At 37.9% G+C, this 25767-nt stretch overlaps 1 protein-coding gene across 2 annotated transcripts in view; it reads left to right on the top strand.

The window, feature by feature from the left end:
- Positions 1-151: 151 nt before the first annotated feature.
- Positions 152-25767, top strand: part of RB195_017038 (uncharacterized protein) — a gene marked incomplete at both ends in the record, with an annotated part of 70434 nt that continues 44818 nt past the window's right edge. The window contains 6 exons of one of the 2 annotated variants that reach the window (XM_064183851.1): positions 152-234; positions 6807-6846; positions 19557-19611; positions 19675-19779; positions 19912-19985; positions 22085-22181. In XM_064183851.1, coding sequence (XP_064039731.1) covers positions 152-234; positions 6807-6846; positions 19557-19611; positions 19675-19779; positions 19912-19985; positions 22085-22181 — 454 coding nt within the window. Of the gene's footprint in view, positions 235-6806; positions 6847-19556; positions 19612-19674; positions 19780-19911; positions 19986-22084; positions 22182-25767 lie in introns of those variants that run through there. The other variant, XM_064183850.1, reaches the window with a different exon arrangement.

The raw sequence follows: 25767 nt of genomic DNA, 5'->3' as shown, positions 1-25767 counted from the left end.
ATTTCATTGTACAAATCTTCCAAGTTATTGCATTGGAACCTGATTCAATATTAACAGGTTGTGTTCAAAAGATGAGAGAGAACATAGTTTGGAGGCGCATAGTAGACTACGTCGGGACTTTTTTCTTGTATTTTAGTGCTTATCAGCATGAATGAATGTGGTGCATGATAACGCAAACGGAAACATTCTGCAACCGAAATTTGTCGGTGTTCATGTGAATAAGCAGAAGAACAGGTACGGATCTACACATCCACTATGCTTTTTAACGAATGTTCTTCTTTAACGAATGCGCCCTACAACCAGACGTTCATTTGCACATTTTCGACGTGAAAAGGGTGTAATCTTCAATTCTGGAGCGGAGAAAAAATTTCGTTCCGTCGCTAGTCGTTAATTATTGACTTAATCCCGACATGTTCGAGCTTGCTTTCGTTCTACAGAAGGAGAAAAAAACTCACTATTCATACTAATCTACTAACTAGAAGACTACGAATGTTTGGTGTGTGTGTACAATGACGGTACTCCTCCCCACTTCCTCGGTTTTCATTGGATTCTGTTGAAACGTTATTTCTACGCTTAACGAGTTTATCGGGTATTTGAAATCCGTGAAACTAATGCTCGAACAAGGTCAAAAAGATGGTGGTGGAGGCGGAGCAACGCGTGTACGCAGCAGCCAGTGGTCAAGTCTTAAAACTACACTTTTCTTAGCGTATGTTTTCCGCTCCGACTTCTAAGGCGGGCGGCGGCTTGCTTTGCGAACAGTGAACACACTTTGCTAATTTATTTTTGCGGCTTTGTGGAAATAACCGGACAAGAACAACCAGCCCAGAGAAAGATGTCTATAATCCCTTACGAATAGCTATGATCTTCAACATTTTCTCATTCTTTTTTTTTCATCTCTTTATTGTGCGTAAAAAAATTTTCAAGTATCGATTCTGATTCCGGAGTGTGGTTGTTTATTCTGCATCCGAAAGTTACGGAAATACCGTTTGTAATTTCGGCAACTGTAAAATGTTGATCGAATTGGCCAAATCAGCTCCTACTTGAACGTCCTCTCAACAAGCGCCACAGGCCTGGTGGACTGGTTGTTGCAACTCAGTTCTAGCACACATTAGGGGGTCACGTTTCTCTAACTTCATCGCATACCGTATCCAGCATTTTTTTCTTGTACTCTACAGATGTTTTCTTAGTTTCTGCAAAGACGTTGCTGATAAATACAATGTATGTCGGAAATAATTCTTGTTCGTCTTTTTTCTTCCGAATGAATGATTTTGTAACTGATCGACTGTTACCGTCGTGGCGACTTTTTGCTCCTACGCAGTTGTATTTACTTATTTTAAAGCTGAAGTGCTATACGTATTATTTTCACTCGGTAAAATTCAAGTGGCATGTTCTTTGAATTCTCGGACACTGAAACGTTACATTATAAGTTTCCAAGAAAGAATTTTTTTTTGCGAGATATCTTTTCCTGGATGTACTGAACGCTATTCTGTTCTTTTTTCGCTCTTCTTTTCTTACTAAAAAGGCTACACTTCTCTAGTACTAGTAAAGTTAGTAAAGTTGTGCTAAGAGAAATTGGATTACGGTGGTTGTGTTGAGTATTTTGAGAAAATCCTTTTTCATTTACTACTACAAATATTTGTCTGTCTATCTCCGTCTCTTTACCATTAATTTCATCCTTAGATGTGCAAGTGGATTTCTTTTACCGCAGAAATTTTACCGTTCAGAAAACAGAAACTGCTTGCTCGTTTAGGTGTTGTCCAGTTACCAGCGTAGGAAAAAATTCTTTCTTAGGTTTAACAAAAAAAATATCTTAGAATATCTCTCGAATACCTCTGGAAAATATTGGATAATTTTTTCTGGGAGTTTCACCCGCTGACTGTGTAGATAAATCCATAAATCATTAGCAAATGTGGTGTGTTTAATGTTTTGCGAGTGCGTACGCATGTTTTAGCAAATCAGTTCCCGACGATAAGCGAAAGTAAACTGGGTCGAACGGCAGTTATTTAAAAACGAAGGATTGAAATGAATGGCTATTCCCATTGTCATTTCGCAGCTATTGCCTATCAGGTTTATCTGAATAAAAACTGGGAACGGTGCTGTGCTGCACAAAGTTCTGGTATTATTCTCGTGAAACCGCTAATGCCTAACTGTAGCCGGAGAGCAGTTTCGGGTGGGTAACACTGACCCTCCATACCCTCCCGCTCCCCGCATCGTGAAAACCTTAACTTGCACTTGTTCGAACATTGACAAAGCAGAATAAAATAGTTTTCTTCTAAACGACCATGGTTTTCCATAACAGTGCGTTGATTGGAAGGACAGATTGCGTATAGCGTATTCAATTTTCCCGCGCTAATTTTGAATCTAGTAAGATTAGATTACTATTTTGAATCTAGTAATTTTTCCCATAAGATACTGGTGGTCCTGAAGTGAAGTTTATAGCCGGCATGTGTTTCTAATGAAAGAGAACTGAGTAATAGTGTGAGCAGAATAAAAGGTAAATAGAAATAGATTGTCTCCGGATAGCTCGAATTGCAAATCTTTTTTTTTCTCTCACCGTTTCCGCTAAATAACCGGATGAGTTCGGTATTCGGGAGTGTTTTTTCTTGTCTACTTGGAATAGGTACGAGAGCAGTCATTCGATGTGGTTTGCATTGCGTGTGATCGAATTTTAGGTCAGGATTTTCTAGGATTGAACAGTTTCAGAGTTTCCGTTATTCGGCGGTACAGTGTTGCTTACGTAGTGAAGAAGGAGGTAGATGGGACCCTCACATTATTATTTGTTGTTTTGAAGTTTTTAAAATAGAGAAAATACCTAGAATTTTTTTTGTGGAATCTAAAAACACCTTCAAAATTACGAAAGATGTCCTGCAAAATTGTGCTAAGAAGGAGAACCATAGTTTTTCAACTCGGACTTTGCCCTACTTCGTTTCCCTACCTCCCCTTTGCTGAGCAGCATTAAGGCGAAATAAGGTGTTATTAATGTGAGTCTATATTTCAGCGGATAGGAGTAAGAGGACTGAGTTGCGAGGCTCTGCAGCGAAAATGAACGAAATTTCAAAGCCAAAAGGTTTCCCAGGGTTTATACTTTTGCAGTAGGTTCAACTGTTCAGCGACAGAGCAGACCGCGATTTAAAGAAGTTTCTAGGAAAAAAAGTCCGTGAAAAAGAACTTGGTTTCATTTGAGGCGAGAAAAAAATGTATGATCGAGAATGGCAGCAGCACGTAAGCGCTGCCATTGTGTTGAACTTATGGGTAGATAAGTATAACGTCAACTCTTTAACGTCACAATCATGAAACTTACCGTATACGACGACATCGGAAGAGTGCGGATGGCATAAAGTCAGTCGGGCTGCAGCAGTCGGAGGATTATTACGAAGTAATACGAGAGCTAGAACGGCACGCTGGTTTCGAGAGTTATTATCGCGAATCCTAAGACTAATGTAGGTTTTTGTGCGTATAGCTGCGTTGTAACGCACTGCGGCCCCTCGTCTTCTTTGCCGCCCGCTATAACCAGAGATACTTCTTATTGTTCTTGTTCTTATTCTTATGTTTGCAAGCTTGTTTCAATTGTAATGATTCTCAATGAAAAACTCTTGAAATTTTTTTTCTCGGACTAATTAGATTAATTTGCTACTTTTTTTATTGGGCTGAAAAATATTCATTATTTTTTTCGATTTGCTGTAATAGTTCTATTCTTATTTCTGCTACATTGGCTAATAAATTATCAGCAGTGAGCTATTTCCCTCTGACCACTATTAAAAAAATATATATTTAAGTATATGTTTGTAATAAGGGTAATAAAAGATAGTATGGGAAATATTTTTTATAGCTACGGTACATGAATGAGTATACAATGACCTCAAATGATCGTACCGCTTCGCTAAGACCTCTTCACCTCCTGTTCCAGAATCTGTTGACTTTGATCCGTATTAACGGGACCGAGAAAAGCTTTGAGCCGGTATTCTTTTTTACGTTTTTTTTTTGAAGTTTTTCTTCGAAATTTTAAAAATCACCAAGAAATAGGTGATGCTTACTACTGCACTTGCACTTAACCACCAAGGAATTTAATTTTGCATTGCATCTTTGTTTTGAGTGGATTGAATTTTTCTTTCTTTTTTCTTTTTAGATGTGAATTTCAAAATGTTGAACCTTATTAAAACAGCTCCTGAAATTTTAGTGAAATTTTGCTGCTGTGCTAGGTTTAAAATAGCAAGTAACTATTGTGAGAACACTTCAATCAAGATCCTGTGAATCCAATCAATCTTGAAAAGGAGATCTTGAGTCTTTTTCGGAAAAGAGATACCTTCTTGATTTGTTTTTCTGGAAAAGTTGTGATTTTTTGAACAGAATAACAGACTTCTTTAGTCATTTGATCATACTTACCTATCATACTTTGTTCTTCTTTCCCATTTATCCTAAATCGTTATAGATTCGCAAATAAAATGACTTGATGATTGCAAAAATATGCGCCAGATGTAGCGGAATAAATAGCGCTGAAAGTTGCCGAAAAAAGTGTTGTTCCGTTCCAAGCGAGTGCTCTTAAAAATTAACAGGGAAAGAGAGAAGGTTGGTGACGTTTTTGCAGATAGCGCGTGGAATTTTTTCCTATCAGGTAGATGAAAGTAAAATTTGACGTGGCTCATCATCATCAATCAAATGAATTCCACATATCACCAACTCGTTGAGTTCCATTTCTTCTGTGAGTTACTTATGTTACTTATACCTGGCAATGTGTTGTGTAATACTAAAAAATATAGAAGTTTTTGAAGTTTTTTTTAAGTGCTAGTTTGAGCGAAAATAGTTGTGACAAACGTGTAGCGTCTATGTATTTGTTACGTGGGTTAGTTTTGTTCTTCAGATTCAGGTTCAAATTTCGCTCTGTGCTCCTAGATACGCTTTTTCTACGTCGAGAAGCACTTACCTCTGACATTCTTCTATTTGTTACACTTTGCCGTTGTATCTCACTTCATCATGACTTCACGACTACTATAGTCTTACTTCTTGATAATCGTTGATGGAAAAATTGAGAAAAAAAAAATGGAAATAGAGAGAAAAACGTCACAGTATGAAGACTATCGTACAGCTCTACTACAGAGAAGGTTACGGTTTATCCACTATCTGGCTGTTAAAAACCAATTTTCACCATTGAAATTACTCTGTTGTGGATAAAAATGACGTCAGGAGGAATTTTCGCGGATGTTATTTCCATAATAGTGATTGAAAGATTCTATTTTCTATGCAGAGTTAGCTACAAGTGAATGTGCCCCTTAAGGTTCCGACAATTCTGTCCACAATCCATCGTCCGTCCTCTCCATTCCGCAATAGATCAACTTGAACTGTTGAGGATGGTCGCGGGAAAAAAAAACCACCTCATAGTGACCCGACGCGTGTGCTCAGACGAGAACTACTCAGCGAAATGTCGGTCCTTTGTGGAAAAAAGTCTCCGCACCGTTTTTTTTTTTAAGAGACAGAACAGTAGAAATTTAATCGCTTTTCTCAGATTCTAGTAACTGTGCGTAAATGAAGCATGTTGTCAAGTATTTAGAAGTTAACTTCCTTTGAGCGTTAATAACTGAAGAAATCCTTGAAGCAAGTGCACTTTTTTTCTTACAAAAATTGTCACACAAATTGGGAAAGTTTGAAGTAATAGATACAGTGTTACATGGATGTCCGTTATCCATATGATCCGATAGGAAAACCTATATCTCTCGTGGATTACCGACTTTGTGAATAAAACAGGATAAAGCTCTAATATTTCGTTTCGAAAAGTGCGTCGAATGAGCTCTCTTTTGCCTACTGTTTTGCTTTGCGATTTCGGTTTTGTTGCCTTTCGATATGCCAGTTTTCTTCTTTCGCAGATTTCCAACATAATAACCCTGTTTTTCCCAGATTGTTGATGTAACCGAGTCTTCTATTAGTGAACTTTTCCCGCTCGTGAAAACTATTCATCCGACTCGTACCCCAGTTCTTTAGAAGACATTTCACGGCTTCTTCTTCCTCATTACAGAGCAGAAGTATGCGTGAATGTGGTCCAGTTCCTGGGAAGATGCGCGCGCGTGCGGCAACAGCTAGTCAGCTGGTCTGCCTACCTGCCTGACTGCATGGTTTTTGCTTGAAGTCAGTCGGTTGCTGACGACCATCTTCCTGAGCGACAATTTATTAGTGCTGGCGGTTGCAATTGTGAGGGTGTGTCGATTTGTGGGATGGAATGGAGTGTGAGCGAGCAGCATTTGCAGCAGCAGCAGTAGCAGCAAGTCTATGAGAACTGGTCCCAGACTACGGTCGTTTTTCAGTCGGTACGATATCGATCTGAGAGAGTCTGTGAACGGCGTTGCAGGTTGATTGTATCGTCAGCGTACGAAATGGGAGAAGCGGGAGAAATCCATGATTTCGATGTCGAAACGCTGTAAAACAACTTCGAGTTAGTTAGCGCAAGCGTATTTCTTCCGTAGATTGCGAATAGATAGAGGCCAAACGCTGTTCTCACCTGCTTTTCGTCGAGAAAGAACCACCACGGACCACTTTTTCCGTACTCGCCGGCGATAGTTGCGGCGAGAACAAATGTAAGAAAACTAAACACTTTTGCCGGTCAACAGTTTTTCCTGTCATCATTCAATTTTAGTTAATGATCGCTTAAAAGTGTATGGATTCATTGCAATGTTTTGTTCAGTTTTTTTTCTCTCGTTTCGAATATACGCACCTGTTTCAAAGTACACTAAACGCATCACAAAACTTCGATGCAATCTCTTTTAGGCTCCTGGAGCTGCTACGGTCGCCTAGCGATCACCACATCAACTATTCTTAAGGAGTCCAACTCCATATAGCTCGAAGCACTGCGGTAGTCACGTAGGTTTTCATCTACTGCTTCTTTCTTTTCTTAAGCAAATATTTCACAGAGAAATTGCAGATATTTTGATTTATAAGCTGATCGTTTGTAATTTTTTCTTCTTACTTTCTATATCTATATTTTTTTTCTTCCTACTTTCTATATCTATACTGTACTCTATACTATACTCCATACTTTCTATATCTTTCTATATCTTATTGACATGGTATTGGTTAACAATTGTTGTTGCTGTGATAAATTGTTGCGAAAAGAAAGAACATTAGTGCGTTCAACGTTCTACCGTACATCAAAAGAAATTCACAAACGGATTCATCCATTTCATTTTTTTTTTCGACTTCCTTTAGTTCCTGTTCTCTGATCAATTTTCCTTGCGGATTAGGGTTTTCAGATGTGATGGATTTCGACATGTTGATGTTGGTTGGATCATAATGGGAACACTTAGTGAGATCCTGTCGAATTTTTAGCCTAAGTTTAGTGATAGGAGGATTTGGCGGTTAACAGAGCGACTCTGATATTTGAAGATATTCATTTATTAATAAGAAAAAAAGATATATTAGGCCTTTTCTTCTTCAAAGATCTCCGATCTCATAGTGGATTAAAGGAGTTCGATGTTAACTTTTTAATTCTTCATGGTTTTTTTTGAAGAAAAAACTAGCAGAATTAGAGAAAGGAAAATTCAATTTTTTCCTCAAAAAGTTCCTTCCAAAAAGAGTAATTCCTCAAAAAGTTGTCCAATGGAAATCTCCGAAGTATTCATCATGCTTTTAATGTCATCCCGCCTTAAAACCACTATGACCTTTCTTCAGCGAGTTCTAGTCATTTTCCTAATCGAACAACGACGACGAAAGTGAACGATGCAGGTTGAGATCAACTGAATAGAAGAACTGTTCGATGCGACAAGTTCTTCTTCGTGGTCGGTGCCCTTTGAAGTTGCGCCGCCCACCACCACCACCACCGCTTCCCTCCGCTCCCCGACGAGAGCGGAGCGTGACTGACAATATGTGCAATTAAAAATTCTCGCATCTCGGCGTTTTCTTACACTTTTCGTCCGCCTGTTTTACTGCTGGAACGGACGTTTTTCGCGATCCACAGCTCACGGCGAGCGCGCCACACGAACACGAATGTTTCCGTTGGTGGCCGATCTAATCGATAAGCATCCGCACAGATATGACGTGGTTATGCAGCGCATCCAAAAATTTCCTCGGTGAGCCATAACTTAACTTCGAAGAGAAATTCTATAAAAATCTTAACTGCTTGAGTTATTGGGATCATATGTCCAGAGGGGAAAATTTGGTGGTTTTTCATCAATGTCCATTTGGGGGTGAGTTACATAGATTATAAAGGAAAGTTTTTGATCATTTTTAACGTCAAACAATTTCCCACGAGGGCCACCATTTAAGGGTCATTGAATATACGAGCTAAGGGCGTTGAAATATGCGATTGTTTCAAGGGTACTGTAACAACGGTGGGCGTGGTGTCCGAATGGAAACCGTATCTGTTGTGCTGAACTATTAGATAACAATATCAGACATTAGAAATGCTAACTGATCAGAAGTGAACGATCAAAGAATGTTTCGGTGTTCATCCAATCTTTAAAACGTTCGGAAATTTTGAAAAGAATCTCAGTTATGGATTTAGAGAAAAATTATTTCCAGAAAGTTAGAAATCTACTGAAATTGAGTGACTATATCAAGGAAAATGGTTTTACCATTATTTTTTTATCTGTTATTTTGTTTTTTTTTTCATTATCTGTTGCTCACATTGTTTTGCAGCCAACTGTATGTTCCTCTTTGTAAATCTGAGACTTGTTTGTTCTACTCGTACTGAATTGACCTGAATATAGCAACTTGTTTTGGAAAAAAACACGATTATAAAGCTTGTACCATGGCCGCGCCCCTTCCTTTTTTTTAATTTTTCTAGCACTGTACTGGTTTTCGATGGTTTACGATGGTTTACGATGTCCGATTGCCACAGTTTCGAATTGTAATAGTAGCATACGGCTCAGCGTTGTTGTGCCTATACATGTACTTCGAATCCGTTATCGTTAGGGTAAAAGCAGAAGCGTGAGAAAATTTGCGAGTGCGAAATTTTACTTCAGACTACTTTTTTCAACTTTTATTCCTGGAAAAGATCCTTGTGATATGGTTATGCATTATAAATATTTGTAAAAAAAATAGTTGAAAATACAACTCCATACCTTGTACCATATTTGACGTAACGCTCCCATTTAGCAACCTTTTAACAGTCTCAATGCTGTACAACACCGCACAATGTCTGTATGAACAAAATCGATCGACACACTTTTTACACTAAATCACATCATTTTCATTAGTGTTTAGTTCTTTCTACGAAAAACAGTTCGTCGCGCTACTTTACCGCATTCGTAGAAAAAAAAGAAAGCGAATTGTGTTCAGAAACATCTGCTACTCTCGTTTACAGAGAAAGAGAGAGAAAAAAGATTGTATGATGAGTTCTTATAATTTTCTTCCATATTGTTTCTTGGATCCATTGCGTATCTACCAATTTGAAAGGATTTGAATAATAAACAACCAATTTATGTTTATTTCAAGATCATTTCCATTTTCTGGTCGCGTAGTGAAGAAAAAATAAAAAAATAAATAAAGAAAAGAAAGCGAGATAATTTCAAAGTTTTTGCTTATCTGCGAAATTCTCTGCGCGAAAAAATGAAGAAAAAGTGGAAGGGAGGCAACGTTTTCTTTGACGGCGTTTTCCTTTACTTAGCTCAAAAGTTTGCCCGTAGGGAGTGGTGAAGGTAAGGAGAATTTTTTTTTTACGATTACTACGGACGACTTTTTTTGTTCTTCTTTTTTCTTGAGCGGAAAAAGGTTATTTTAAAAAAAGCCTATTTAAAAAAGTTTGGTTTAAGGAAAAAGAATTGGAAATGCAAAACACGATTGTTGCAACCTTAAGGTTTGTAAGGTTTGAGGTCATCGGCTTAATTTCAGTCTTAAGTTATGAACAACAAAAGTAGTGAGTGTCTTATGTAACGTGGTGTGCTAAAGAGCACAGACAATTATGACCCTCGACACGGTCTGGATGTGGTCCAAACAGCTGAACCCCTGGCGGAAACCTCTCCGTAATGATTTCCATCTCACGACGAGAAGCGACTACATTTATCGATGCTTGGACGACTGATGTGTTACTCATTAGCAAAACTTTTTTTTTCGTCAAAAATGAAGCATTTTCCAAGGATTTATTTTGAATATAGGCTGTTTTTTCCACTGTCGTGATTTTTTGACAGTATTATGACTTTGGTAGAGTTGGCAGAGGATTTTGTTGTAGGAAACCAGCTGCAAAGTGTGACGGGATTGAATTTTGTGATGGATCTCGTTTTTTGTGCTGTAACATGACCTAAGTCAACCACATGGACTGCTATTTTTGGTTAACTTAAGAACTTATTTTTGGTTAAGAACTTATGCAGTTCATTATCTTAACTCTCTCCTAACCGTTCCTTACCTTTAGAAAAATTTTCTACGTAAATCTCAAGCGACAAGCTTTTGCCACGGAAAAGATTCGGAGTGAAAATGTCAAATTCCAGACGAACTATGTTGTTGCTTGGGTGGAGGAGAGAACTCCAGCAAAAACATCGTTGTGTTTCGTTTCTTTGAACGAGAAAATTCAAATTTTCTTCTCGACTCACTCGGCTTCCCATGCCTTTGAACTGAACGTAGTCGAATACGAAATTCGAATGTTAGCCGCTCCGCCCTCTTCACAAGACGACCGTAAAAACACATCAATCGTCATCTGGCCGTCCTCTTCTGAATTTCTGGATTCGTTGTTTTACTTTTCCACTGAACACTTCCGCTGTTCATCGTTCTCTGCTATGAATGTATTGGACGTTAACAATTTATTTTTTGAGTCTATCGAAGTGGAGAAGAAAGCAACACCGGTAAGCGGTTTTATTTTAGGTTAAAGATTTCCCTATTTTCTTCTAAGGACTTCTCTTAACGGGAAAAATAGAATTTTCTCATTAGAACAAATCGTTTAAAAAAGAAGTCAGCAGAAAATTCCATTAATTCAAGTACTACTCTTTTGTTTTCATCACTCACAAAAGTTGGGGTGGTACCTTTGATCGGGCAACAAAAAATTTAGAGAAAGTCTAAGCATCTCTCACTAAACTACGTTCAGAGTCGTCTTCCGAACTCAAAGTTACCTTTTTTATGGCAGAAATTTCTTCTTCGTTTCCTTTTTTTCCAATGTTTTTTGAAAAGAGATTTTTCTTTTTATTCTCAGTTTTAGTGTGTGCTCATCGTTCATCTTTTTTCCGAGAAAAAAAAACATGAAAAAGTTTTAGGGAAAAATCCTGTGAAATTTGGCTAGCTGGTTCGTGGAAGTTTGAATCTTTGTTCGCATCTCAAAATCCCATTTTTTGGTTTTTGTAATCTTAAATTTTATAATCTTTTAATTTATAGACAAGACAAATAAAGGTTTGCTGTTGGCTGAGGATGTTGGAGATTTTCTGTGTTACTGCTGCTGCTGCCGCTTTTTCTAGTTTAGGATTATTTTTTTTCGATTTTTAATAACTTTGTTACAGCTTTGTTCTTGTGACTTGTGAGTAGATTTCTTTTCTTTCGCTGCTGAGAGCTGCCTAAACGTTGTAGTATTGCTACCCCAGCAATTGCACGCTTTTCTTTGACGTCGGTGTTGCGAGTTTTTCACAGAAAAAAGACGACCTCAAGGAAAAAATTCTCCTTTTTTCCGCTCATCGGAAAACTCTGCCTATGACTTCTCTCCGAGGTTGTTGCGAGGTTCTTCAAAAAAGTGCAAAAATCGATAGTTAGCCTAAGCGAATGAAACCGTAACACGCATGCTGTCATGTAATGAACGGGGGGAAACGATCGATGCAGCGATTTTGAGATGGTTGTTTGTTCGAGAGGAGTTCGATGGAACTGCACGAATTCTTTCGCGTTTGGAATAGATTCCGAGAGAAAAATGTTTTTCGTCTTGCGCACGAGCTGCAGAGTTCGTTCTGCAAATTTATTAAACAGTCCATTTCTATGAATAGTTCCCGTACTGTTCTAACTGTCTTACAAATGTTTTTCGTAACGATTTCAATATTGTTGAGCAACACAATAGTGCAGGAAAAAATTTGATTAGCTCTAGTTCTCTAGTTTTCCTCAGAAGAATATGTTTTCTTCAAGAAAAAAAAAATCAGAATTAACTTTGGTTTCATCTTTTTTTTCCTCAAGTTTCCTCCTAAGATTCATCTCATAGAAATAGTGTAAGGAATAGATGTTTGTTTAGAGATTGAATTGGAAAAATATAAGTAAAGATCAATAAGCGTGGTTTTTTTCTCCCCGAAAGAACTTTTTCTATTGAAACGTGCGCAGAGGCTTGTTCCTGCATCTTTGTTTGTAGAAGCAACACGAAAGTGTATAAAACTCAGGTTAAAAAACAAAACTAATTTTCTAAATTTTTTCTGCTTTGCTTAAGATCATTGTAGTTTATGAGTCGAAAATTTTCCTAGTCCCATAAATAATGCGTAAGTAGGTTGGTTGTTGTTACAAATGACTTTGCGATGGGGCTTCCCAAAGTACTATCATGGTTCTGCTTTCTGATTAAACATTTATTTGAAGATCCCCAAATTTTACAGTATTTTTAGGTGATTTACGAGAAATGAGAAAAATTCTTACGAGTATTTCGTACTGTCATGTATCCGAGTAATTCTTTCGTGCTTTTTTTTTTGTTCCATCTGTGAATGTGACTGCTATCACCTAAGCAACTGTAAATATATTTAATTAATTTCCTACTTTGTTTCTTCTTTTTTTAGTTGATCGACACTGTTAGGTTACAGTCGTTGCTAACTTTACGAATCCTGCTGACTTTCACTTGTGGAAATTGAGAAAACATTGTATGTTCTCGATTACCACGGAAAGTGCTTCTAGTTTTTTTTTTCTCCAAACGCCAAAGCGGTGCTATTCTCTGCTAATTTTTAATTGCGCCGATTTCTCCAACTTTTTTTTTAATAAGCATTTCTTCTTTCTTATTATTTATGATATTTTCCGTCGTTGTCTTGGGCTGAGCCCTGACGTTTTTCGCTTTCCATTAGCTGTTTGTTTCATGCGTTTGTGATTTTCCTAAACCATTTCATACTTCTTTGAGCGAAACTATTAAAAGCCGAATGATCCTCTTGAGCTTCGAGTCCAATGACCAGCAATATTCTCACCTTGGATCCTCTAGTATCTAGTATACGGTGTCCGTGCCAAGCTCGACTGGCCAGCACTTCTAGAGACGGTGTTTCGTTTTGCGTCTACACTCTACCACATCTCATATACTCTTTTCACATGTTCGTTTTTTTTTTCTGCGCCAAACCGCGTTTTTTATGTATCTGCGATTTTTTCGTGTTAGTCGGTGCCAGTTGATATCTCCACAGACTTTTTACATACTTTGTGCCACCACCATCCCAGTTTTTCGTCGGCTCAGAGGAAGTGTGTGGTGCTTATGGTGACCTAATTTTTGTTACTTTTTACTTTTTTCTTTGTTGCTCAGTAGATGTGAAGCATAGGGTGCATTATTTTTCCCCCGAAATATTTTTGAAACATCTAAGCTCAACGGACAACAACAGTTTTCTTCTCGTTTTTCCCTAAAAATTACCATTCTGATGCTTTTTTTCTGTGAAAAAAGACTGGTTTGAAAGTGGAACTTTTACGTGGAAAGAGTCGTTCAAGCTCCTCTAGCGCTGATCTCAGGTTTTCTGTTGGGAAAAAATCCGCGTTTTAGCCGAGTAGTTCACCTTTTTTTTTCTTCTTGTAAAAGTTTGTTTGCTTATCTGCGATAGCATCTACCAGTTCGCTGTACTGCGTTCATCGTTTTTCGCAGGTGAAATCTTTCGATCATAGATGAGGGATGGGTCAAGAGTGAGACGCTGTTTCTTCTTAGAAATCGCTCAATCTTCATATGAAATTTCTACATCTACATAAAAGCAATGATTATGTAAAGTAATCTTTTATGAGAATGCCCTGGAGTCTTTTTTTTTCTCAGGAAAAAAAGGGAAATGAGGAGCATACTTTTCGGTTTTGTCACTTTTTGACAAGTATGTGGTGCAATTGTTCAGCGAAAACGTACAGAACAAGTTGTAAACATTTTTATGAATCATTAACCGTCCTGAAAACAACCGCAAATTTTTCTATTTTCTCCGAGAAAGTCGTTGTTTTCGAATGTAATCTCTATACTGGACCTCTTCAGCGTTCCAACGATCTCATAGTGATACTTAAGCCACCTGGCTACCGTAATCGGCGCACGTCACGATTGGTTGACGCGATGACATGATGTCATCGCGCAGCACCTTTGTGTCTGCGCCATCTCACGATCGTACGTTCTCTCATAATTGAGTCAACGCGTTTTCTTGTACGTTTGAGGGCCGCGGCGACAACAAAAGCAACAGTGTTAAAACGGTTGTTTAGTGCTAAAAGTTGTGAAATATTACGAACTTCTTCCTCTACGGTAACGGAAGCTTACAGGAGGAAATTTTCAAGGCCTTATCGACTAGTTCTAGTAAATACTGGGAAAGTAACAGCGATTTTCCTCTTTTCAATAGTTTAAAATAGGTACTGTTATTCGAGCACATACTAGTTGTTTTTTTCTGTGTTGTATAGGGAAGAATCCGTAAACTTTCGACTTTTGTAATTAATTTGCATCAGTTTTTTTTTTGCCGAACATCAATGGGACAACGTGCTTCAACAGTCCGAATGGAATTCGCCGTTAGTGTCACCTGCACCCAGTTAGTCGTCCACTGAATGAAGAGGCTGAGATCGTGAAGAAGCGGAGGTGTTCGGTGTCATTCGAAAAACTGTTGAGCTTCTCCCATTTCGAAGAAACTAAAAATCGATAACCATAATTTCCCCTACAATGTTTTCGTAGGGATTCTGTTCCTTTTTATGTTCAGGAGAAGAAATTGAAAATTATCTATATTCTTGTAGTGTCCTCTAGCGTGGAGGGTTATGATTGAATAAAAGTTTAATATTTTGTCTAAAAACATCGGTCAATTTGGATCAAGTACGTACACATCCATTATTCAATGTCCCGACGTTAGGGGGGATTAGGATTGCTAATAAGGTTGAGTTCTACGAGTGATCGATAAGAGATTTCGTTTACATTGGATGAATCCGTGATCGTTAGTGTTGACTGATTCACCCATTATGAAATTTGGGATCAGGCCACGGGTTATCAGGCCACCGGTCCACTTGATGGGACCCGCGACCTGATAACTAAGTTATTGACCCTTCCCATTTCGTCAAAGTGAGTGATCAGTACAGTATGTGCAGTACGTGACCATTGATACATAGGATTATCAGAATCCTTATTCTTCTACTTCAGTGTTTAGGATATTTTACTTTTTATTGTATTATTTTCTATTTTTTGCGAAGCTCATCAAATCTGGCTCCTCTGTAGATTGTAACCTTTTCTAATGTAATTTTTCACTGCAACAAAATTTCTACACAAATACTTCCTAGATGAATTAATAATACATATTTAGTTATTTAAGCACAAGTACACCGTTGTGGACCTAACATTGTTGATGCAACCTATTCCTGCTAACCACAAATCATCGAATTTCGTGGCTGTAATTCATTTTATCCGAATGAGTTGCGATTAGAACTCAACTGTGTGAGTGAAATGCTCACTGAATTCTGCAGAGCATAAACAACAACAAACAAAAAGAGTGACGCCCAAACATCAATAAGATAAAGCGTTTTCAGAGAAAATTTCTTTCTGTAATTTTTTCCAAAATTGTTTATTTTATTTTTTTCCCTATTGAATTGGTTCAAACTGGGAAATAGGAACTGCGAATTGAGGTAAGAAGAATAATTTAATTTTACAACATTCAATTGAAAAAAAAAACTCGTTTTTATTAGGATTCAATGTTTTATTATTATTTGTTATTATTTCAGTATTATTTCCGCACCTCATTCATTTACTGTGACGAATCATGAGCGGACGTATAAGCGCTACAATTCTCGTACAAAACCACTACTGCGGTATTTCTCAGCGTTGCGGGAATTTCTCGCCGAGTAAATAACAAGGGCACTGTTTTCAGGTGAAAAAGATTGGTGTACGAAATTCGAACTTGGTTGAAACCGAATAAGTGCAGCGTATTTGGAATCAAACCATAATTCTGGAATTGAATATATATATATATATATCAAATAAGCCCAAAAATTTTATTTGTTTGAAAAAATTTGGAGAAAGAAAATAGGGATCATTCCTGGAATGGGATGTGAATGTTACTTATCCAGTTATCCGCTTATTTTCGTTCTTTTTTTTGCCAAAAAAGTATATTCTTTGTCAATGCAATGCGTTTCGGTGTGTTCATGCATCTAGAATTTCATTCTGATAGTTTTAACAAAGGGATAGTATATGGTTGAAATTTTTCCGCTATCGATGAAGCATACGGTGCTCCCTTCACCGATGATCTTTCATTCATTCGTTCACTTTGCTACGCACCTTACTTCTTTTGTGCTGCGTTCGTGTGTCTGTCCGTTTCACTTGTTCCTTTTTCTGCCTCCTCTTCCTCTTCACAGCAGTGCAGCTGCGTCTCTTTTTTTTTCTCGCAGGAAATTCGCAGAAAACAGTACGCGAACGCGCAAAACTGCGCTGAACGTGCACCTTGTTCTAGTTTCTAATTAGGACATCGATATCAATTATACTATATCATTCCGGTAGGCATCGCTGTTTTGATACCAGTTATTTCTTCAAAAAATTTTGAACATAGTTCTTTTTTCGTCAACTGTTCGAAGCACAGTTACACAGCTTGTTACCATCTGATAAAGAACGTGGAAAATTGGACGTACAAGAAAATTTAACAGTTTTTAAAAGTTATTTCTTGTGCTTGTTTGATCGAACAGACGTTTCTCATGCACACAACATTGACGCACAACACACTTTCCCCTTTCTTCTCTCTTTTCGATCAACACATCGCCACCATCGTCGAAAACAAACGTATGAATGCGATTTTTGGAAGTTCCGTCGGGAACAGTTCGAATGAGTGCGTTTTCCTCCCAAAAAAGATCATTCTAGAAAAAGAAAGTTTTGAGGTAAAACATATCCTCAATGTTTCTTCAATGTATTATTGGAATAATTTTTTTTTCCCGAGGGAAATGGGTTACCTGTAGTAGGGAAGGTATAGAGAAGTGTTGGTAGTTCTAGATTTTCTGCAAAATTTTGGAAAATTGGTCAGTTGGGTTAGCTTGCTTCAATGCGACTTTCTGAATAAATCTATCAGTGAACGGAATTATGTTCTAAATATAAGTTCCCTGCTACATTCACTACTATGATCAGCATAAAAGTTAACCAAATCATCTATTTTTTTTCTTTTTGAAAGGAATATCCGTGGAGTCATCGCATGAGTTGGGTATAAGAAGCAAAAAAGGAAGGACGGGTGTGAAGGTTTGGAGAGTGTCTTGCCTCCCTTTTTGTGGAACCTTGTTCATTCCTTATTTTCTCTTTCTCGCCCGCCTGAATCGTGCTTACAAAATCCGAGTTTTCATCATTTAGTGGAAAGTATTTTTTTCGTAAAGTTATTGTAGAAGGATCCATACACTGACTTGATACATTAGCTAAGCCTGGCAAGTCACTGCAGAGGCCAGTCACAAGTTCTTGTGAACCTCTAAACGATCCGGAATTGAAGGAACGACCCGGTGGCGCATCCCAAGCGGTTTGATTAACGGCATCATCCCACGAATCTGAGGTGGTACGGATTTCGGGTGGAGTATTTGTGTACGGGACAGTAGATTATGGAGATGGGGTGATTCCGGCCATTTCTTCCTCATTGCCATAAAAACGACCCGGCGGATACGGCTTCAAGCGATCGGGCGCGCTATTTTCCACTAAGAGTTCGATTGGAGCGCGCCAGCCTTGTGCACGCGCCGCATCTTCCGGACCCTTTTTACGGCAATTAGGAAGAAATGGACGGAATCACCCCCTCTCTCTATAATCTACTATCCAGTATACGAATACTCCATCTGAAATCCATACCACCTGAGATTCGTGGGGTGGGTGATGCCTGTAACTCGCCAGACACCCTACACTTTATCCCTTCATTGTAGTAGGAGAGAGTAGTAATGTTGTGAGGTTTTTCCAAGTAGTTAGCAGTGCTCAGAAATTGTGAAACTGAAGTGAAAATGGCTACTTTGTGTATTAGGAACGAATTTTTGGAGAAATCGTCATGGAAGAGGAACTTTTGTCTTTGAAACTGCCTATTTTTTATGTTATAGAAAGACCATCATATATAAGAGTGGAGAAAATCCTATCGCAAATCAAAATTGTAGTTCGAGAGTACGCATACAGTTTGAGAGTACATGTACATATACAGTTTATAAGATAATAATGCGCTATTTGGCCTTTCAGAGCAGATGTCGTTGATTCAACAAAGGATTTTATTCTATCAAACATGAAATTGTTGAAAGAAAGTCTGACGTGAACCATTACAGTTGAGTGAAAGAAAAGGATTTTCCATCGTTTCTTATGTGACAGTTTGCTTTCTACGATAGCGTAGAACAACTGTGACAACATGAAACGAGAATTTGATTCTATGAATTGTTTTGACTTGACATATTTGACTTTTTTCTCTTTTTCTCCTTTTCTCTTTTTCCTCCCCACGAAAGAGCTACTTCGAAAAAAAAATTGTAAAATATTCTGTGATGGTTTTTTTTTCGGGGGTCATTATATATGTAGAGAAGATGTGAAGAACCCGCTTGAAATTATTAGTGCAAATCATTTTTTTCGGATTAAGGCGGCTCACAAATTAAAGCCACCAATCGAAATTCAGGATCAATGTGCGCTATCGTATCTGCGTTTATACCAAGAGAGTTAACATGGTCCCATTTATTAATATTTATAAGTTTTTCTGTGCATTTCTTTCCATAATTTTCCGACATTTTTATTTTTTATTCTACAACAAATCATTTATTCAAATCAACACTGTAGTGACTTTAGCGGCCAATTTCTTTCGTCCATTGATCTGAATCTGAAATCGTTAACTGTGGATTAATTGTCTTAAAACTCAACTGACATTGAATTGAGAAAAGTTTGACGATTGTGGTAAGAAACTTGTTAGGCTAAGCAATTATTTCCTCATATGTTCAGTTTACGATTAAAGTGACAGGTTTGGCTACCGTAATTGAGGTTTTATGAATTTTAACCCTGGAATAGAGTAGTATTTACGAAACTTACGTTATTTCCATGTGAAGGAGTAATAGACGTGGTCAAGGAATTGCATTGCAAGGAATCGGAACAGAAACATGGATTCTTTACATCGATAAAGAAATCACAAGATGACCGTGTTGACTATGCTTTTTTTTTCTTTCATTTTCATCATTTTTTTCCACCAATGATACACCTAGAGATGATTACCTCTTTCAAAATTCAACCAAAAAAGAAATTGGAACTGGAGTTATGTCAGTCTATGCAGAGAAAAAGGAGAAGGAACACTCGCATGTGTGATCTTTTAGGAATACCAAAATTTTGCTGATACTTTATTTACTTAGGAATATTTCCTCAGATTTTCCTGAATTTTTGCCGTTATTTAATTTCCAGTTTGTTATTTCTATCCCTCGTTTACATGGTACATCTCATCTGTTACCTATACTGTTTCCTTTTTTCCCAATAAATGAATATTTTGATAAATTTTCATGAAATCTAAGTTTCTTGTGATTAAAAAAAACTTCCTTTCGATTTTTCACCGTTTCAGTTCCATGTAATTCCGTTCAACGAGAATAATCCGAGTATGCAGACGCAGGCACTAGGTGGGATTTTCCGAGTGGATCATTTTTGAAAAATGAAATATGTCTCGAAATGGAATACTTCAGAAAATGCTTCAGAATCGACGTTTGGGCAACCGCTACCACCGGCGGATCCACAACATATTCAAAACAGACATTATGGACAAAACGCGCCTACTAACAGTGATACGAGTGAGTTTTTACAGTTCTATATGGGACCAGCTTAGCTTAAAATGATACTTTTATTACTGTTTAGCAGTAATCTTATATAAATTCTATTCTTTTTCCTTTTTTGCTTCGGGAATTGGAGTTCTTTTTTTTCAGCTCGTTCACGATCTCGATCTACAGACGGTACAGAAAATACTGAAGCTAGTCACAGTAATCCTGCTCTAAATGAGGTAATTGGAAATATTCAGGTTTCAGTTAAAGGAGAGGGAAATGATGAGTTTTTAAGCATAGACCCGTCTATCTTACTTGTCCTGCTTCTCCTTAAATGACTCCTCCCCCTAACGGTAAAGTCGTTATCTCATTGGTTGCTTCTCAGAAAGGGACCATTTTGTTTCGGCATTAACATTTAAGGAATGTCTGGAATATTGTGTATATCAGCTCTTTGATTATATTGCTGTCAAAGTTCCATGAAAATGAGGCGATGAATGGGATGGGATGGGACTCGTGCTCTACCTCTTTACCCATGGTTGAACTCGGGTCCCACACATAGGTTTTACGTAGTTATACCAGATTTCAAGCATTTTCTTTGGAATTTTACTAAGATATCCTTATGATTATATTGATATATTCTTTTCTTATGATTATTGGTTATCACTTAACTTGAAGTTATCGTTAAACTCAGTCATGAATGATGTGATTTTGATCATTTTCGATGTTTCTATGTCTTTTCCTATTAATGTACTCTTAAATTTTATGGATTTAACCTCAAAAATTTATTACTAATATCTAAATGGAATTAACTTATTGTCACTTGCTATTATTTAAGTGGCTTAGATCTATTTTCTCTTTTTTCCTTTTTCATGCATGCCGTCAACCACATGCATATCTTGTAGAAGCAATTCGAGACTCGTTGAGTTCAGTTTTTAAAATTGATCATTGATAGTTTAATTAGATCTATTTTTTCTTTTTTTCCTTCTTTTATTTTCTACCTATATGAAGTGTACATATTTGAAGAACTTTATATTTGTTTTTCGTTAATTTTTTAAATCTGTCGCTTTTTGTTCTCAGACCTTTATTACCATAACTGAAGCAGATATAAAGAAACAAATCCTGTTGACTGTGTTAAGAAATGTTCTGCGGTATTTTTGGAGGTTTCCGGTGCACTTTCTGACTCTAGTAAATTCACAGTTTTCTATATTCATACAGATTTCCTAAGGAATCGTATCAATTCTTCAGTTTTATTTATTATTTTGTTTATATTCTGAAGACGAACCCATTTTCGGAGAGCGTTCTGATCAATCTATTTTCCATTCGTCATTTAACGGCTATGTGCGCAAAAAAAAAGTTCATCCATTTTTTCCTTAGATGAAATGCTTAGGAAGAGAAGTATGTACGATGCTGATTAAGCCTTTTTCTATCTTTTCTGAATATTCCATGGGGTGTTCAGTTTTACAATAATTATTCATTATCTTAATAACCTTGTTATTATTAATTTATTAATTTTTAAAAGTTATTATTTTATTTATTAGTGATTTATTAACTTTGAGAAGATCGGTCATTGATAATTTTGTCTAGTTTTGATCTGGTGTTACCTAGTCCAGATAGGAGTTGAGGATTTTCTTAGCTCTTTTACGCCAAACTAGTGACATTCTCTTAGGTTTCTTCGAAAATATGAAGTTACTTCTTCTTTTGGACATCCTACTGGATTTCTTGCTGAAATATCCTGAACAATTTTTTTTCCATCTTTTCCTAGAATCTAGGTACATTTCACTGTTACAAGTGACATTAGCTTCGTTATCGCAGTTCTCATTTTGATCACAGTTTTCTTCACATTCGCAGATGACATCTCTTAAATTCTCTTGCCTCTCTTAAATTTTCATGTAGAATTTTTTTCATACGCATTTATTGAGTACACCTAATAGAATGGATCAATCAATAATTTGTTGGTCTGGTCGCACCTAATCGTGGATTTCAAGTCTGAGGAGGAGTAAACGCGTTCTTCTCTTCGACATCGAGGCCTCATCAATCTCTAAAAATTCCTTGAATTATTCTAATTTTATGTGGATTTTTCTAGAATTAGAACAAAGAGTATTAACAAAGGCGAAGCAATTGTCAAGAGTTTTTCTCTTGCTCGATTATTTACAACTGAATTTTTCTAATTCCTATTAATAACTTCTATTTTTTTCCTTTCTTTTTTTCGTTTTATTCTAACTATTATCTTCGACATTTTACAACCTGTTTTCCAAAAACCAATTCAATTTTTCTATGTTATGTCATTTGTGACTTGGTTTATATCGGATGATTACTGAGAATTACTGAACTTTTTCAGCCATCCGTGCCGATCTCGCAACCGGTGCAGAACCTCGGTATGGCGCTTCAACACGCCACTTTGGACACTCAATCGTTCACAAATTTTAACAATCCAGGCTAGTTTTATGCTCCCTCTCTGTTTTTCAAAGTTTTTTTCAAGATTTGGTTTGCAGAAAGAAATTATGCGAATTAGTTTTTTTTTTCTGTACTCTGCAACCTTTTTATCCTTAAATGATGCGAGATGGCTATTTTCTCTTAGAAACTCTTATTTATTGGACGCATAGGAATAATCACATTTTTTTACTTCGTGAAAAAACAGTATAGTTGCCTTGACACTATGTACTTTAAGTACTATGGAGGTTTTTCTATATTCTGGATTATCGTATTCAGTTATAGTTTGTAGGGTATGGGTTGAGGCTCAAATATGTGGAATATGATTTTTCGGTTCTTCGTTGGGAACGTGCACTAGTGTTGGAGATTTTATTAACGTATCTGTAACTTTAGTTTATTGATTAGGTTTTGATAAAGTGTAGAAATTTGTGTTTACCTTCCTACATTCAGTTCTATTTTGGAAAAAGCAAAATCACTGTGACTTCACGGAATGATCAAGGAATGTTCCTGTAGCTCCAGCGCACTTTCAAAAAATTTCTCTTTAGCTATCGTGTGAATATGAAATGACTTAGTGTAACAGATTCTGATTTTCGATTATTTATTCCCGTATGTATTTGAAATAGTCATTTTGCTTTTTTTGTGACGTTCAAAAACGTTTGACGTTTCTGAGCGGATTCTGACGCATTCTTTTTCTATCAGCTCCAGTAGCGAACAACAAATGCCGGAAATTAGACCCGAGTACGAGCCATACTGCGACGAGAGCGTCGCGGTTACGGCCAGAAGCCTTTCATTTCGATATTGTTGTTAAATCAGAGACGGTCTGGTATTAGATTTAAAGCGTGGGTATAGTAGTTTAGTTACTGGCCCTATTATGTATCCTCTAACGACTTGACTTAAAGGCTCCACGAATCTTGGGGGTGGAGGTTTACAGTGGGTTATGCCTATACGGAGTAAATCACGGGAAGAGGATGATTCCGTCTATTTCTTCCTAACTGCTGTAAAAAAACGGCCCGGAAGACGCGGCGCGTGCACAAGACTGTCGCGCTCTAATCGAACTCCTTGTGGAAAATAGTGCGCCAGAACGCCCGAAGCCGTATCTTCCGGGCCGTTTTTTACGGCAACCAGGAAGAAATGGACGGAATCACCCCCTCCATAGTCTACCACTCCGTATACGAATACTCCACCTAAATCCGTAACGATAAAGGATAAAGTTTCTGGCGTTAATCAATCCGCTTGAGATGCGCCCCCATGTTCACTCCAATTCAGAATCGTTAGAGGTTTACGAACGTGTAACTGGCCTATACAATGACTTGCAGTGGCTAACCGATGTGTCAAGTCAGTGCTTTTATCCTCCCAGACAAGTCTGGTACCAATTTATCGACCCCGGAGGGATGAAAGGCTTGGTGAGCACTAGAGCGGATTCGAACCTCCGATCGATCGTGCAGGAAACGGAACCCCTAACCGCTACACTACACGCGCCTTTTCTTACATCCGTACCACCCCAAATTCGTGAGGTGATGCCTTTGATCGGAAGGCTAGTATTATCGCCGTACGCAGTGGTCCACATCTTTGCTGAGGCGTCGTCCCTGAACAAATCTTTGACTAACCTTCTCGATCCACAATAAAATCTCGTCACTTCACCAGAGCCAGCGAGACGTGGTATCTCGCACAAGCTCCCTATCGAAACCGAGTAATTCGAGTACATCAGATCGACATTGCCCGACAGTTCAGCAAAAAGAAGTTAAAGAAGAAAAGAAGGAGAGAGAAGAAGAAGAAAAGAGTTGTTGCCAAGGATTCTACGCTCCCTCTGGCTATTCGACCTATTTCTATTGGATTTCGGCTGTGTGCTGAAGAACAACACTTTTCTGGAAAATTTCCATGGTATAGCTTGCAGTTATTTAGTTCTTACGTGCGGTCTACTCAAATGCCCAATTGCATTTGGTAGGAGTAATGCAGGTGCGAGAATGTAACATCAGACTCCTGTATATGCGGCCTCCGTCTTTAGATAAGGAAGACTATTATTCGACTTTAGAGGCAGCATACCACGAATCTGAGGTGGTGCGGATTTCAGGTAAAGTATTCGTGTACGGGACAGTAGACTACGGAGAGGAGTGCGGTTCCGTCCATTTCTTCCTATTTGCCGTGAAAAACGGCCCGGAAGATGCGGCGCATGCACAAGGCTGGCGCGCTCCAATCGAACTCCTTGTAGAAAATAGTGCGCCGGAACGCTCGAACCCGTATCTTCCGGGCCGTTTTCTACGGTAATTAGGAAGAAATGGAGTTAATCACCTTTCTCTCAATAATCTACGATCCCGTATGCGAATACTCCACCTGAAATCCGTACCATCTCAGATTCGTGGGGTGATGCCTTTAATGCGGCTCAATGCGCAACGAATTTCGAGTACAGAAACCTCAGTAATCCTTGAAAAGAGTTTGATATTGACAGAGGCTGATGTTAATCTTAAAGAGTGGGAACATAGAATAACATATCTATCAAATAATTATCTTCCTAATTATATTGTCCCTCCCATGTGTTGATACAGTTGGCTCCTTATCGAGTTTTGAGGGGGCGAGGGTTCTGCCGGTTACGGTGATGATTAATCGTATGTAGATTCAGTACGTTTCGAAATAAGACAGCAAAATAAGGCTAATTAACTTAGCTGATATTAATATTAGCATATTTAGTATCTAATATACTAAATATTGTTGTATGTGGATCCAACCCATGTCTATAGAACTTCCATTCAGACAAGCAACGAAAAAAAACGGAAAGGACCACTATCAGACTTTTTTTTTAGAATATATACTTCAAGTTTATATCGTAGAAATGGAAACAGTGGCTGTATTTAGATTTGCTGAGTTTTTTTTTTTCTGGATAAACTGGTAGGTAATATCAGTTAACTGATCTATTTCTTATTTAAAGGCATCACCCACGAATCCTGGGTGATGCGGGTTTCAGGTGCGTTATGTCTATAAGGAGTCGTAGATTATGAAAAGAAGGGTGATTCCGTCTATTTCTTCCCAACTGCCGTTAAAAACTGCCAGAACAACAACAAAAAAATACGGCTTTGAGCGTTCCGGCGCGCTATTTTCCACACGAGTTCGATTGGAGCGCGCCAGCCTTGTGCACGCGCCGCATCTTCCGAGCCGTTTTTTACGGCAATTAGGAAAAAATGAACGGAATCACCCCTCTCTCCATAATCTACGACCCCGTATAGGAATTCTCCACCTAAAATCCGCAGCACCCCAGATTCGTGGAATGATGCCTTTAAATCCTTGGAAACGACCGTATGGCAACAATTGCAATTGTTTTTTCCACTCAAAACGAAATTCAGCATGTCTCTTGAAGTTTCTGCGGTGACTGGGACACTTTTTTTTGTTTCCAATAAGAAATAAAGAAGGAAGGAAAGAAAAATTTGCAAAGGACATGAGCAGCATTTGAAGAGCGGAATCCCTTGTTTCATATCACATGATCTATCCAGGATAATAGAAAGCCTATGAAATTTGCTGTCGCTGGTCTTTTCAATGGTTTACACAGCAGTTTTCCCAAAAACGACACTCATACCTATGGAAACGATCCTCGTGTGCTTT

The sequence above is a fragment of the Necator americanus genome, chromosome II, assembly GCF_031761385.1.
Source record: "Necator americanus strain Aroian chromosome II, whole genome shotgun sequence".
In the NCBI taxonomy this organism is placed as follows: Eukaryota; Metazoa; Nematoda; class Chromadorea; order Rhabditida; family Ancylostomatidae; genus Necator; species Necator americanus.
The sequence above is the reverse complement of the archived record's forward strand: the minus strand, read 5'-3'. Positions and strand labels throughout refer to the sequence as shown.